Genomic DNA, 15,539 nt, shown 5'->3' on the forward strand with positions numbered 1-15,539 from the left:
AACACAGAACACCATTCATCGCGGCTAACGACTTGTTCATTATGAGTGATGATGGATAAAGACTTCTCACGCTGAGATGAAATCAAGATTTATATGCATTGTTTCCTCTCCCAACTTGTGGGAAGATCATCATCATTTAATTCTATCTCTGCGGCCAGTGATGGGCATCCAGAGAGCCGGTTATCAAACGGCGCAGTCAGCTGGCAAAAGCCGGAACGTGCAGTTGGCACATCTGGACGGAGCCACCACAGCCGAGGGTGAACAATGACTCCTGGCCAGTGGCCAAATTGCTGCAGACGCTGGCGGGTCTCATCTACAACCACCCCTACCAGCATCTCTCTCTCCCCCGCCTTTTTTTTTTTTTTTTTTTTTTTTTTTTTTTACGAGAATCAGATTTTCATTGCTTCATTCAATTGCTCTCCTCTGCCATTTTTTACAGCTCTTATCGTTCCCCTGGAATATGGCCTTGAGACAGCTCATCCGTGTCCTTCACTGTGTTATCTCTTCTAACTTTTATTAAAACTTCAGCTCTCATCTGAAGATAGCTAATTAAATCCATGACAGATTATACACTCGTTTAAAAACTGCACTGAACTACTTTTTCTAAAGAGAACAGGGTTTATTTTCTTTTCCCATAGTTAAAACTAAGGGCTTATAAGGAGGTTTCATTCATTTACAAAGACAAGATCCTTATCTTTACCCAGTATATAGATAGGTTTATATTAAAGTTCCTTTGTCGCGTGACAAGACTCGGTGCAATTTCTCACAGTAATTATTTCTTGTTGCTGGAAAGATCTCCTGGCCTTATGCTTTTGAAATATATGTGCTAACATATATGGGGATGCACATTTACACCATGGAAAAGCATTGCTCTAAAATATAAATGCAAGTACTGTAAATTTTCTTTTTTTAAATGTTGGTATGTCTTAACTATAATAGTACTGTTTTGACAACATTGCAGCAAGTAAATTTTTCTTTTTCTCTACAAGTAACGATGAATCCTTTAAATTATTTAATATCATACTAAGCATCATTTTCTTACATAAATTAAAAGTATACAAATTCTATCAAGGACTGGTCTTACTGTACTTCCACACATCATCTCAAATTACCACTAGCTGGTCTTGAATGCAAATGGCTTTGTTATCATAAATAAATATTTGCAGTAATGGATATACTGCTCTGCAGCAAACATTATGCAGCTCCCCACTGCCGGCTTTTTGCCAGTATCTAGAACACAAACCTGTGCACAGAACCGCTTCAGAGTGGTGCTGAAAATCACAATACCCACTGAAAAAACCTGAGCATCTTTCATAACAGTTAAAAAGAGATATAAAATATGCTCATGGAAAAACACCCTGCCCTCTAGAAAATACGATAAATAACCCACCTGAGCCTCTCTGTGATCCCTTCCTTCTCTTTAAGGCCTTTTGTAAGATATCCTTCATGGTGACCTTCATACTGTCCACCTGAATAAGTGAGAATCCATGAGCAGCATTTCTGCAAGACAGATGCACATGCATTTTTACAAAATAATCATCATCAGGCAGCTCACTGCAATTTTCAATAGTTTCAAGCAAAGGACTTTTTAGGCACAACAATTAACAAAGTTGTGCTATAAAAGTAAGTTAAAAAGAGAAACCGAGCAAACTCCCTTAGAAAGGCAGAGACAAAAACGGATTGAGATTCAAGGTGTGTAAGGCTCTTCCTAATTTATCTTTATTTTTGATCAATTTGTGTTCATCATTAAAAAAGAAAAATGAGCAAATGTACCTGCGGAGCTCCTCAACTACTCATTATGAAGTATCTGCGAGGCGTTTCACAGTGCACGCATGAGGAACAGTTTGCAATGTCGTTTTCCTACACGGCCGACGGCAGACGTAACAAATCATTAAGGAGAAGTGGAAGAACAACACCCCGAGAAACAACAGCAGCTTTTCAGCGCTCGTGATGTACAGCCTTATTTCAAACGTCAGTAACGTGCTTTCTTTGGACACGTTTTTGTGAACATGGTGGCACAAAATCTGACGGGAAGGTTTACGGCAGCGGGACCCTCGTCCCGGCGCTGCCCGCAGGGAGCCCACGCCCGGGGGGTGCAGACAGCGTGGGGGTGGTGACGGGAGGTGCCACCAGCCCAGGATCGGGAGCGGCATCGCTGGGGAAGCAGGGACGATGACAATATAATAGAAGAGATGCTGGATTAATCTATCAGTAAATTTTGCCCCTTAGACCCTGCAGTCAATCTCTGCTCATGTCAGTAGATGTCACTGCAGACAGTTAGCACAGAAATTTGAGAGCTGCTAGGCACCCGCAGGGAGAGATTTGCACTGCGTGGAAAAAAACTGTTTTGCAAAGCTATTTAGACAGGAGGAGGAGCTTTGTATCTGGCAACTAGGAATTTTAATCAGGGAGTAGAGCTCTATATGAGTATCACAGCTGGAATATTTTTAAAAGCAACTGGCAGTCAAAAGCAATCCAAGCAACACAATTACAGCATTAAAAACAAGGCCATATTACATGTCACTTTAAGACACAAACGCTGGGAATGCGAGTTTGAGTTCAGATCACTTCAGACGTGGCACCCCCAGCCCGCGCTGTGACACGGCCCAGGTGAATAAATGACATTTTTAAGCCCTCTCCATACATTAGCACTTACTCCTGGCCACTGGCTGCAGCGCAGCCACAGCGGCCAGTGAAGTCCCTGCCTGGGCACGTGCTGGCCACCAGCCTGCTTGGGGCTACGGGAACAGCGAGCACAGGCTGTCCCCTCAGCCCGCTCCCTGCAGAGCCACCTCAGTCACCCCAGCCAAGCTCTTCAACTCAACCCCGTCTGCCGAGAGCGGCTGGAACAGCCTGAAGAGACCGTCAAGGAATCCGCAGCGGGTGGTCACTGATGCCCTACAAAAAATAAAAATGCCCACCACGCTGCAACCAACACATCAGATGGGGCTGTTTTCAGAGCATCCCCTGGCTCCCCAGGCAGCTCCCCGGGCTCCTTGTGCCCCGGCAGCCCCACAAATCGCTGGTGTAAAACGGCATTCCCTTCTCATCAGCCGTGAGTTAGTCTCATCTGAATTTCATTCTCAATTCCCTTTGTTCCTGGCAAAATGAAACTGCCTAAAAGACCCAAATTTATGTTCTCTAGACCATTTATTATTTATAACTCTATCTTACTCGTCTTCAAACCAAATATTTCCAATCTTTTCATGCATCTACTTTTTCTCTCTCTATTTCTGCCGTGGGTTTAATACAGCAGGAGCAGAACTGAGCCCGCTGCTCCACATGAGGGAGTGCCATCCACGTCTGCAGGGGTGAGGCGGCCGTCCCCGGGACAGCCCGAGCGTTCAGGGGTTCCACTAACGCCACACAGTGAGCAGAGACCTTCCTAAACTCCATACTGGTGAGCAAATCTTCCCTTAAGCTGCTGCGGAGCCCCGCAACCTGCACGAGCACCAGACAACATCTTGCCTTTGCCCAGCAGCTTCTTGGTTGTTCACCTCGCTTCCCGCAGTCATTACAGCTCTAGTCCAAACTGACCTGCTGAGCTACATTTAGCGGGTTTTTAAAAGTGAAAAACCTCGTAGACAATTATACTATAACTACGAAAAGGACACTACCTTTCTGCTCTTACTGAAATGGCACAGTGTTTGTCAATGAAGCGCTACACGAAAAGCCTTGCCCACTGGACCCAACCGTCAGAACACCGACTCTAAAGACATCTGGTGCCTTCGGGTAACTCCTATAATGCTCTGCAATACAGAAAGAAGGTTTCCAGAGAACTGCAACCAAAATACAGGAAAACAAATTAAAATACTGCAGAGAAAAACCCCAGCAAAGGTGAAGAAAATCTTCCAAAACCTTCCATGGCCAAAACGACTGGAGCCACAATTTTTTTTCCTTTAGTACAAAGGTTTTTTTCAAGCGTGCTTTCCCAGAGGCGGGGCAGGGCCTGCAGCCTGCCCCAGGGATCAGCCCCGGAGCCGCGGAGGACCCAGCGCGGGGCCGCTCACGCCAACACGTATCTGCGACCTCCCAAAAATGGGAGATTGTCTTTCGATTCCTGACACTTCAGCTGCTAAGGAGCACATGCTGCTGTTGATCCCGCTCGTGTTTCAGGCCATCCCGGCTCGGTCGATTCTTTCTATTGAGCAGCTGGCCTGAGAACTGTCAGACTAATTTTCCTGACACTCTATTACTAACTCATGCCTGAGCCACGGCCATTCTTTGCCTCAGAAGCTGGATCTCATCCCAGAACAATCTTTAAAAGTTTATTTTACTGATCAAAGCAAAATAAGAAAAACCTCTGTGTTTTACTATATTTAGTGTGCTATCCAGTAAGCGGGACTTTGGCAAGAGCAGTGAAATGTAAAGTGCACCCCGCATTTGTAAACTTTTGGCTGTTTGCTCTGGAACAGAGCCAGTGGGTCTGAAACACCCGTCCCAGCTCAGACGCACGATTCTGCCCGTCCCTCGCTCCGGCTCACGAAGCGTGAGCGCTGGTTTTCTCTAACAATACAGCACAGAGCCTCAGGAACGACATTTTAGCACTCAGACATTTTAACACCCACAAATCTGAGCTGGGAGCGGATCTAAGCCCAGACCAAAGAGATTCTGCCGTCGTGCCGGGGTCAGGCCGGCGTGTCCGAGCGCATTTCCTGCGCCGCAGAGGAGAAGCCCCGCGCTGTCCAACGGGCAGGGAGCCTTGGAGCACCTAAAACCTCATCAATCTACCACAACCCGCCTGGATGTGAAAATAGCAGAGAGAGGCTCTTCGGGAAGAAATACACACCCCACCTCACCCTGCCAGCTTCCCGGTTATGCTCTGCATTGATAATGTGCATGAACTGTCCTCGCTCAACCTAATTCCAGCATACCCTTAATTACAATTATAAATTACATGTTTTAGCTTACTCTGCTAACGTGTGATACCTTTATTTTAAGTCAACACACTAGAAAACGGGACAGACAAGCAGATGCTATTCAATCAATTAAAACTGCTGCTTACAAATTGGAAGCCAAAGAAATTCCTTAGCTTGTATTTTCTGTCATTTTGCAAAAACATACCTGGGTGACAAGGTTAAATCAAGCAAAGGAAATCCCTGGCACTTATCATCCACAGGCATTACTGATAAATTGTGCAGTGGAGGAATAAAGGATTACCTTCTGTATTTTTTCATTACACTTTTCTTTTGTTACAGAATACATAAATCCATTGTGGCACAATGTAATATGTATCATCGTGCTACACCTGTGGACGTTTCATAACGGCTGCCATGTCTGTGCAGTCAGGAATGATAAGTGAACCACCCGTGAATGTTAATGATAGTGATCATTCTGCGGTAACTTGGCTTTCCATCTTCTTTTACAGCCTCAGCGCTGGAGCCAGGGTGGCAAGGTTCAGAAGAGGAAAAAGAAAACAACAGAAGAGGCAAGAGCTTCGTCGGGCTGACGCCGGGGTGTTGCCTGGGGGGGAAGGTGCTCGGAGGCAGCATGGAGACAGGCAGTGTCCTCTCCATGGGCTCCCTTTGTGCAGCAAAATGAAACCCCAACACTTAAAGGACAAAAGGCTTCTGTTCTGAATGAGAAACAAACTTTTCCAAAAGCTGCCTTTCCAATCTGGAGCAATTTTTTTTTTATTTTATTTTTAATATTTTTTTTTTAACACTGAAGTGGAATTTATAGCACTTAAAGCTCGCTGCAAAAAATGGTTGGCATGGTTGAAAGTGTCTGTGATGACTAATAACGATTTCCACTCAATCAGCACAAAGTCAAAGTTAAGGCTAAAAACCCCAGCTGACGCAATGTACTTAAGCTGGGTAATTTTTAAGACGAAGTGCACAGTGATATGAACCAGAATAACTACGCCAGTCACAATTTTTATTCTGAGCCTACATGATCTTGCTTTTGTGCATCTCAGGTTAGCCTTGGATAACTCCGTGAGCTCTCAAGTTTGATTGGCTGTACTGTGACACTACTACAAGCTACCATCAGACATCTAACAAGTCAGCTTCCTGCTCAGACTCTTTCCTTGGGGCCCCACCACTCCCTACTCACTATCCTGGGAGCCTACCTTCTTAACCTTGGCACCTACATTAACTTTTTAAATTTGCATTTTATGCGTATTCTAAAAAATACGCATAAAAAATTTGTAGATTACCTACACCCATGCGAAAACTGGTAACAGGCCTTTTGGGGAGTGCTTCTGAAATCTAAGTAAAAAACACATTTCAAAGCTTTGAATTGAATTTTACATGTACAATGAAAGCCTGATATTTTAAAAATGTTTCAAACCTTCATCTGTGAGGTATAGCAGAGGTGCTGCTTTGAAAAATACATATAAAATAGTCAAAGCAATTTAAACATAATATCAAAACAGAAGAAAAGTGCTACAGAGCAGAGGAACTGTATGCCAAATTTCATCTGTGTGCCAACTGGCAGCTGAGCTACAACTCCTAGAAACACCATTAGATCGAGTATGCCAAATTGTGATAATAAAATTTCCAAGGGAAAAAGCCCTAATGATAGTACAGATTTATTTTAAGCTACCTTCGTTCAGAATCTTTCAGGTATTACTTCATCATCTCAAGAAGTCTGCATTTACATGAATGCAGTGCTTTGTTTGACTCCTCCTGACAAATCATACTCGACATCGAAGAGGGCTGTTTGCGAACGCCGTGTTTGACATTGGACAAAGTACTGCTTTCCACAACAGACATTTTCCAAAAACATAACTCGCTAGACTAATGGGCAGTAAGAAGCCAGAATGACTGCCCTCCGTCTTCTCCTTGTGTAACTTTGCCAGAGTCCTTGGAACTTGCCAAATTCGGTCATGCCTGCTTAGCTTGCTCGACTGATTGTGCCAGAAAAGAAAATAAGACACAGATGTATTTGAGCTCTTTGAGATGCCAGTAAGAGAGACAGCTAATGGCTTCATTTCGACCCTCCCCTACCAGCTGGGCACAGGTGGGGGGATAATGAGGTCCCTCTCCCTAATCAAACTCAATTATTTACTACTCTATATAGCCACAAAGACATTCACATTCAGCTCAGAATATAAAATGCGCTGTGGGCTACTTCCAACCACCGCCACTGGGTATTTATAACTAACTCAAGTGGCTAAGAGTTTGCCTTGGCAGGAGTTTAAGTGTATAAAGTTCTGCAAACTGTTTCTGCTCAAACATGTCCTGCTGAAACGGGGTCCCTGGCGAGGTTCCATAACTGTCAGCTCAGTAACTGCACAACATCTGAAAATATATCCAATATGCAGGATGGGTGAGCTCTGAAATAAAACACCATGCTTCATCATGAAGCTTCTCAGAGGCATCAACTTTTTTCAACAGTGATTCAATATTAATAAACATTACAAGTCACAAGCCTGACACAGCAGCAGCTGAAATACTTCAGCATGAGGAGGAAAAAAAGGGATGCAAAATATAAAAATACAATTACATGCAGTAGTAGGGTGACAGGGAAGGAAGAAGACGTAGAATTTACAACAAATCCCTACAAAAATAAGACAGCACACAATATTTAAACTCACAGAAGTAACAATCTTTTGATCAAGTAATTCTCTGTTCTAGGGGACGCATTAAAAATTCTAATTTAAATCTATTTACAAATAACTATTTATATGGGAAGTACAAGCAATTTCAAATTAACATGTGCACACAGAAAAAAAAACCAACTCAGAAAAGCACTACTTCTTATCATGCAGTTGTCCTATTTCTAATCAGCAGGACCTCCCAGGTTAGAAGGAAGGTCCTCACATGAGCACAAATTACGTTAAAGCAAAAGATTTCACATTTCTTTTGCAGGATTTGCAGCTGGACCTTAATCCTGCTACAAGCACCAGTCAGAGAAGTGCCGGCCAGGCCCCTGCCGAGGTCTCTGGGCTCCACGTGGGAACACTGGTTCCACCTCCTCCGAGCTAAATCCAAAAGCTGAGACCACACGTGCTCGTTGCCATTAAACACTAAACCCTGGTTATGTGCTGAGCACGGGCAATGGGGCTTTAGGTAGGAGGCTGCTGAGAAAGAAAGGGGACTTTTTCCAATGAGAAATCATCGACAATTTAGAATCTTCTAATGGTACAGGCTTCTTAACTGGTCTACCTGCTGTAAACACTCGTGGTCCTTTTTGATTGCATGGAATTAGAATAGAATTTTCTATATACCAGCTGGTATTTTTCTAGAGATACCAAAAATGCAGGATTATCCTGAAGATAAAACAATCATAAAATCATAAAAATAAAAAAATTCAAATTCACAGCAATAGCACTGACTAGAAAAATGCATGCAGGTGAAAGAGATATTCCCTCTTTCAGACAAAATATGCAGCATTCTTCAGTCAGGTGGAAGAAACTAAATATTCTGCAATTCCACAGGCGGAAAAGTCAGTTGCCTGGTTCAACTGTGTGACTGTAACCTGCACAACCCAAAACCGGACCCTGTAGTACCGCCGGCCAGACTGCTTCATCTCCTCCTCTATCAGCTGCCACATGACTGACTGCATCCAGCTCAGCACAGCTGAACATGTTTACCTTGAATAACTTATTTGTAAATACTGTTGACAGAATATTTTATTTTCCAATGACCTAATGCAGTGGAATAAAGCGAATGGGCCTTTGGGAAATACACATGGGACTTCTGAGAATTTCTTTCAGCGGGACGCTTTAGAACGTCTCTAAGAAAGACGGTACACAATAAAGAATACAAAAATGTAATTAAATAGGTCAGAAATGATTTTAGATGTCTGATTATTCAAAACCAGAAGCAGCTGTATGGTTATGAAATGTAAGTAACCCTTTATAGATTAAAAAAAGTCAAATAACCAGGAAAACCCTATTAGCATTTTCATTTCAAGAGATCCAGACACGAAATATTTTTCCCAAGTAAGAAGTGGCTTATGGTACTTGTATTTTGTTATAGTAATTAAGGCCTTCTGATGGTTTAAAAGATTTTTCATTCACAATTAAGGAAAAATAAAAGTGATCAAGCACAGCGCACATCACTGAAACACTAATTCACTGATCATGACATCACAAACTCTTCTTGAGCTACAAACCAGAGAGCTTCGTGTTTCAGTGGCGGACGGGGTCTTCATCTTCAACATTCCTCTGGACTTTAAAGTGGCACGTCCAGTCCTATTCTAACTGACCAGCTCATTTACTGCTCATTTCTCTCCTCAATCGCTGCACTGTCACTAATGCACTCTGCAACTATTTGTATTGAAAACTGTTTGCTTTTCAGGCCAGCAGCCAGTCTTAAAATGTAAATTTACTACTTTGTCTATCAGGTTTTGAAAGAAGATTTTGAAGTCTCTCATATGTGGAATACCCAAACACCACAAGTACACTTTTTTCCTGCTAAAATTGAATAGATTTTCCTAAAATAATTAAAAAGTCACTACCAAGATCAGTTCTTAATACCTGTTGAAAATGGCTCTGGATATCCCACGTGAATGACTTCATAGCTGTAATTCTCTGAAGCTATTATATACATTATTTATTATTCAACCATATTTTTCATAAATAAGCAGCATGGCTGGAGCAAAATGAAGATTATGAGCTCAGGCTTTGTGTAAATTCCAAATATTTACTAGCAGGAGCACAACAGTTCAATGTTCCCCACTAATTATACGCAGAAGGGCTTATTTCCTTCCCCGCAGCCGTCGGCTCCCAGCGACGGCCTCACCCGAGCTGCGGGCGCAGCACTGACCGACGTACCCGCGTCCCGACAGACCCCGGAGCGGGGCTTCGGCTGCACAGCCCCGCGGGAACACGCGCCCCGGAACCTCGCTGAGTTCAGATGAGGAAAAGCAGAGCAGCAAGAGGCCGGGGCAGTGGCAGGGGCACCCGGACGCGTCCCGGTGCTCGAGGCAGGCAGCGCCCGTACTCACATGCGAACAAAGAGCGACTGTTTGGCGGCCAGGCCGGGAGAGGAGTACTTTTCAACCAGCGCCAGCGTGCTGAAGCCAAACTTGTGAATGGGCTCATTGGAATCCAAGGGTGGAAAATCCGTGTCAACCTCGCCGTCATCCTCAGCAATATGGAGACAGTAGGCATTGACGTTGTCGCTGAAACACAGACAAACCAGGTTTATTCAGGAGGGAAGCCAGGCAACAGGCTGAGTTCAGCCGATCAATACCAGTCACTAAATGCTGCAGAAAACAAATCAGAGACACGCCTATTACAGCAGTAATACACTTAAAAAGCCACCGGTGGCATGCACGTATGTCCCAGCAAAGTCCCAACGCATCTTGCCACCATAACCATGTGGTAACAGAAAAACCCCCAAAACCTCAGAGTACAGCAGTGAGTCTTCCTTCACCGCTAACTGCACTGAAGCAAACACTGGCAGTGATTAAAACATACCGAAGTCTATAAAAGTTTCACGACTTCATAAAGCTGGAAGTAATATTTCTCCCCTTGCGAAAATTTATTTATTTATATGACCATTACATTTTAGCATTAAAGACAACCAAGCAGTGTCTATCTATTTTTTCACAGATCAAGCAACTGTGAAAAAGTTTCCTGAATGTAGGCTTGAGAAGCAGAGAATGCTCTCAGGCAGACAAACAGTGTCATAAACTACAGGAAAAGTAAAAAATTTGTTCAACACAGTAGCAATGATAAGTAGAAAAGCTACCTTTTCTAAATATCTAAGAAGTCCAGTCACTAAAAGCAGTTAAAAGTTAGTATAGGCTTAACAAGCAGAACTAACACAGAAAGTTTTAAACAGATACAGTGTGAAGAAAACAGGAAAGAAAAATCTAAGCCTCTTTCTTTCCACATAGGAAAGCCCATAGGGAAGTAACTATCTATATATACCAAAGGGGTATTAATCATATTTTCCTAATATTAAAATCTATTTCAAATGTTCATATTTAAATTATTGACCTGAAAATAAGTATTCTTTCTTATTGTACATCTGCCAACATTCAGGCCTTTTTCACAGCCATGAAGTAGAGCTTGAACGTTCACATAGCAGTGCATTTCCAAACTCTGCAGTTTAAATTTGGACTTTTAATTGCATGATTGATGCTTAAATTAATTAATTGCAAAGTGTATGCTAATTGTTTAATTGGTTGCTTGATCTATATAGATCATTTTTTGAATTAAATGAGTTGATTTACAAAGTTTATTGATTGGATGTGACAATGAATTATTTCACTGACTACCTGATTTGCAATTTTCTCAATTAATTCACAAACCTTTGGTTGCAACTGTGTTTTATTGAGAGTGCTTAGTCCAGGTGATCTATATGCACCTTGTCATGACTAAGACATTTATTATATAAAACAGGTAATAATGATGCATTACTACTAATGTAAGCTGTAAATTTGCTAACAAAAAGGTACTCCAGCAACGTTTGTCACTATGAGTTTTGAAAATTCTGCAATACTATTAAAGAAACTTTCATGAGTCTCTGGACGGTTATGAAGAACTGGAACATTGTTGTAGAATTAATTTTTAACTTCTTCAAGGCACTTAAGTAACCTTCAGGGAAGCTGGTGAAAGGTAGCGCTGGGGAGAGACTTGAGAGCACCAGGGCTCTGACAGCCGGAGCGGCTGCTCGGCCAGGAGGCTGCCAGGCTCTTTAGGAACAAGCTAAACAAAAAGGCTGCAAATAATATAGATACATCTGATCCTGCTTACATAATGAGAAACGCCTGGCACGATTTTCGGGTCCTTCTCTTACTCTATTTAGATGTACACGAATACAGGCACCGGGCTCTGCACGCTCCTCCTGTGCCGTTTCATGGCACTCAGGAGTCACCCGCCGCCCAGCTCCCCACAGCTGTGCCCTGGGCCTTACACCGCGGATTTTCTAACCTATTCCTTTGACAGAATTCCTCTATGTGCAGCCTGGTGCGCACTTAAAGCTCTGTATAAATAAAGTTAACATTTTCATTTGGTACCTGATGCATTTGCATAATTCTCATTAAAGCGAGAGGAACATACAGACATGCAGGCAGCAGAACACATTCAGCGCGGTCTCAAAGCAATCCAAGTGCCAGAAAAAAGGTGGTGGTGACAACAACTGATCTTCCACCAATTATACTGAAAATACACAACGTCGGTAAAATCCCAGAAATTAAAGGGGTTACAAGTGTCTTCACACATAGAGTGGGTTCCTGAACATTAAAACATGGATTAAGTCACAATCTGTTGACAAAACAAGTCCAATGGGTAAAACTGTTCTGGGTTTTGAACCTCCACCAGGATGAGCTCAAAGTCCTGACCTTTAGGCTTCAAATTACAGGGTTCAAACTCTTGAGAATCTGAGTCTGCTACGGACAGAATGTAAAAGTTAAACACAACAATGGACAGATGTAACAGCATTCTTAACTTCTAAAAATAGGAAGTTTACTTGAATTTTGCATCTCACTATTAATTTATTCCTAGAATGGGATTTTGTTTATTTTTTGCAGGTGGAATCATTACAGCCCACCTGTCAGGGGTTGGCGAGAGGACGGTCCCCTGGTTATGACCAAAGTTCATACGTAAGAGGCCAGGAACAAGGTTGCTAACACTGTCAGTGGTTCCTCATATGAAGACACTGAACAGAAACAAATATAATACAATTATACTAAAAAAAGGCAGCCTAACTGAATACAAAATGTTCTCAAAGCTGTCAGCTAGTACTCACTCACTTCAGGCTCTTACATCTACCTTTTAGGAAAAAGAATTAGGCAGTAATATATTCTTTTCCTAAAGACAAGAGGGGTTGTTTCTCATAATTACAAAGTCTACAACCTCCTCATTATTCTCAAATTGTGTTACCGGTAGGTATATTTGTCATTCTGCATGCGTTGTAGATCAGATTTGAAGCATTCTCTATACGTATTTCAGTGCAGTGTCACAATGATCTCGATTTTTTCTTTTTATACTCTGACTAAATGAGGAACAAATAGCAAATGTAGAAGTGCAACCTACACAAGCTCTTTCCTTCTTTGGAAATGATGAGAGTTAGTTTACGGTTAAGTCAGTCCTTGCTACAGGACTGGCAGTCAGCAATGCTAGAAAAACGTGATGGAGACATGAGAAATAATGAAGCACTACACAAGAAAGCAAACTTCTTGGAATCCTGAGGCTCTGCCCCTTCCTCTGAGCATTTGTACCCAGATTCTCAATTGCTGCTGTTAGACTGTTCTTGGGAACTCATGCCTTCATTATTTAACTATTTCTGTCCTGAGATTTGATTACATTAGACAGCCTCCTTGGTCACGATCACTCTGACACACCATAACATCTTATCCTTCAAGGCAGGCAGTGGAATTCATTTCCTCCCACTGCTGACTTTTGCTGTGGGCAATGATGTTTCATGGAATACCTCTACTCACGGGCGTTGTTCCATTTGAGGTGTGCTGTGCTCCTGAAAAATATACGTGTCCAAAGATGACATTAGTGGTGTCTTACTTGTTAAAAAATAAGCTAATCACATACAAAGGACACTTTTTTGATCTTATATCACGAACAGAAATTAGTAACAGCAAATGAAATGGCACCATCTGCAAATAATTTTATATTTCTTCTCCAGTGTAAAAAAATGACAAATCAAACAGAAGTGTTTAACCTCGGAAACATCTCATATGTCTGTTGAGAAGAGCTAAGGGAAATCCTATATCCAAGGCAACAGTAACCACAAAACTGGTTTTAAGAGGGGCTGCTTCTGTGCTGCCCTGTATCTCCTGAACAGCATCAACTGCTCCTAAAGAAGGGCAGTTCAAGCGACCTCTCAGCACCTCCCTTTCCCCCTTCTGACCGTGCTACAACAGAAGAGATGACTACTGAGTCCTCAGACACCTCTGAAAAATGCTGAAAGAGCAAACTGCAAAATTCAGTACAAAAAAAAAAAATTAATCAAATATTCCAGGAACAACAAAAACCAGAAAATTGGCTCATATAGAAAAAAACAAACAAAACTGTTAACCGTCTTTGCACCAAGAAAGTCACCCGCTAGTATCTGTTACTAATAACTCTATAATAAACTATTTTAAGTTCTTATTTTATGTTCTATGACCCAGCAAAAACTGAAGTATTTTACAGAACTGTTTTAAAACCAAAGTTGCTCAGATGAGTGGCTCTGAAGTACCTGTTTTATGTACCTTATGTCATCCACCATGATAAAGTAACAGCTCTTACTAAACAACACTAGTTCTCCAGCACAGCAAATCCAATCCATTACTTAGTCACAGAAATCTTAGGGGCAGAACCCTTTCCCAATGAAGACGTAAGCAATGATTACCAAAGATCCTGAAAAATCCATCGATTAACTGAAGCTAAAGTTTGTGAGGACAAGACAAATGTTGCTCTTTACAGCAAAGACTCAATGTGACTGAGGTCGAAGTCTTGTAGAAATTATAATACTGCATGACAGAGGTTTTTGAATTAAAGAATGCAATTTTATTCATAATTTCAAAGAAAACTGGTATTTATTTTGTTTTCAGGATCCTTATTTGCCTATTTGGAGTAATATCTCCAGAATGATAAGCTGGAAAGAAAAACACCTTTAGCCCCTGTACCGGTCAAGTCTTAGAAATTCAGAAATATTTTAAACGTGTGTATAATGAATTAAAGTCATTACATCAGCAAAATGACAGCAGAAAGCAAGTAAGTGATAACGCTGAGGTTCTGTGACAGGATTCTGACTCGTTTCGGGGCATACTGACTATGGCTCAAATCTGGTTTCAGAACACTACCAGAACACTGCTGCCCAGTGCGGCGACTCCTCTCTGCGAATCTCCAGGAGGAACTGGCACTGTGCAGACAAAACGAGTCACAATCTGGGCACCTTCTCTCGGAACAAACAAGAGAGGGAGTTTACAGATGAGTTCTGGATTTTATTTGACATCCTTGTGATCCTAGCCATTAAGAACACTACCAAAAAATAGATGGGACATATGATAAAAAATGTCTCTGTGACACCAAAAGAGATAAGATTTATATTATTTTTACACAGAGCGTTTTGAAATTATGATTCATTTACAGATCCAGGGTTTCATATGCTTATCATTATACAGTACCCAGTAGTTTAATTGAAAGAGAAATGGATATAGATGCATGTGTACTGCTCAAAAGGAAATACTGATAAATGTGTAGGTGGTTTCTCGAAGATTTATCTATAAAAACATTGACATGGAAATCCATTTCATTATGCAAAAAGGCTGCAGAGGAGAAAATTAGAGATCAAGAGGTAGTAAAGAAAGAACATTACTTCAGTTTTGGTTCCCGTCCCTCACTTGTATATTGCCAGCATATTAGTCCAATCAGGTCATGCACCTTGGCATTTGCTATCGTCACAACTGTCATGGGCTGTAGTTTGTCTTGGCTTGTGTGCAGTGGGAGGTAGACATCAATTTTTTTGGTTGCCGTTGTACCAACATGACCCTGTCGAGAAAATATATTTCATTAGAATGTATGAAAAAAAGTATGGCAGAGCTAATACAAAATGTGGTGCGGATGGAATATATTTTAGTAGAAAGATTAAAACACGCTGCTACGACCTAAAACTGGAAGAAGCTTGAACATTTAAATT

The 15,539-nt window shown here is 41.8% G+C and overlaps 1 protein-coding gene across 6 annotated transcripts in view; it reads right to left on the reverse strand.

The window, feature by feature from the left end:
* MAPKAP1 (MAPK associated protein 1) overlaps positions 1–15,539 on the reverse strand; it is a 106,475-nt gene that overhangs the window by 45,444 nt on the left and 45,492 nt on the right. For all 6 annotated transcript variants that reach the window (XM_074890920.1, XM_074890918.1, XM_074890919.1 and 3 more), the window contains 3 exons: positions 15,219–15,391; positions 9,898–10,074; positions 1,391–1,500 (listed from right to left, as the gene is read on the reverse strand). In XM_074890920.1, coding sequence (XP_074747021.1) covers positions 1,391–1,500; positions 9,898–10,074; positions 15,219–15,391 — 460 coding nt within the window. The remainder of the gene's footprint in view (positions 1–1,390; positions 1,501–9,897; positions 10,075–15,218; positions 15,392–15,539) is intronic.

The sequence above is a fragment of the Strix uralensis genome, chromosome 21 (genome assembly GCF_047716275.1).
Source record: "Strix uralensis isolate ZFMK-TIS-50842 chromosome 21, bStrUra1, whole genome shotgun sequence".
NCBI lineage: Eukaryota > Metazoa > Chordata > Aves > Strigiformes > Strigidae > Strix > Strix uralensis.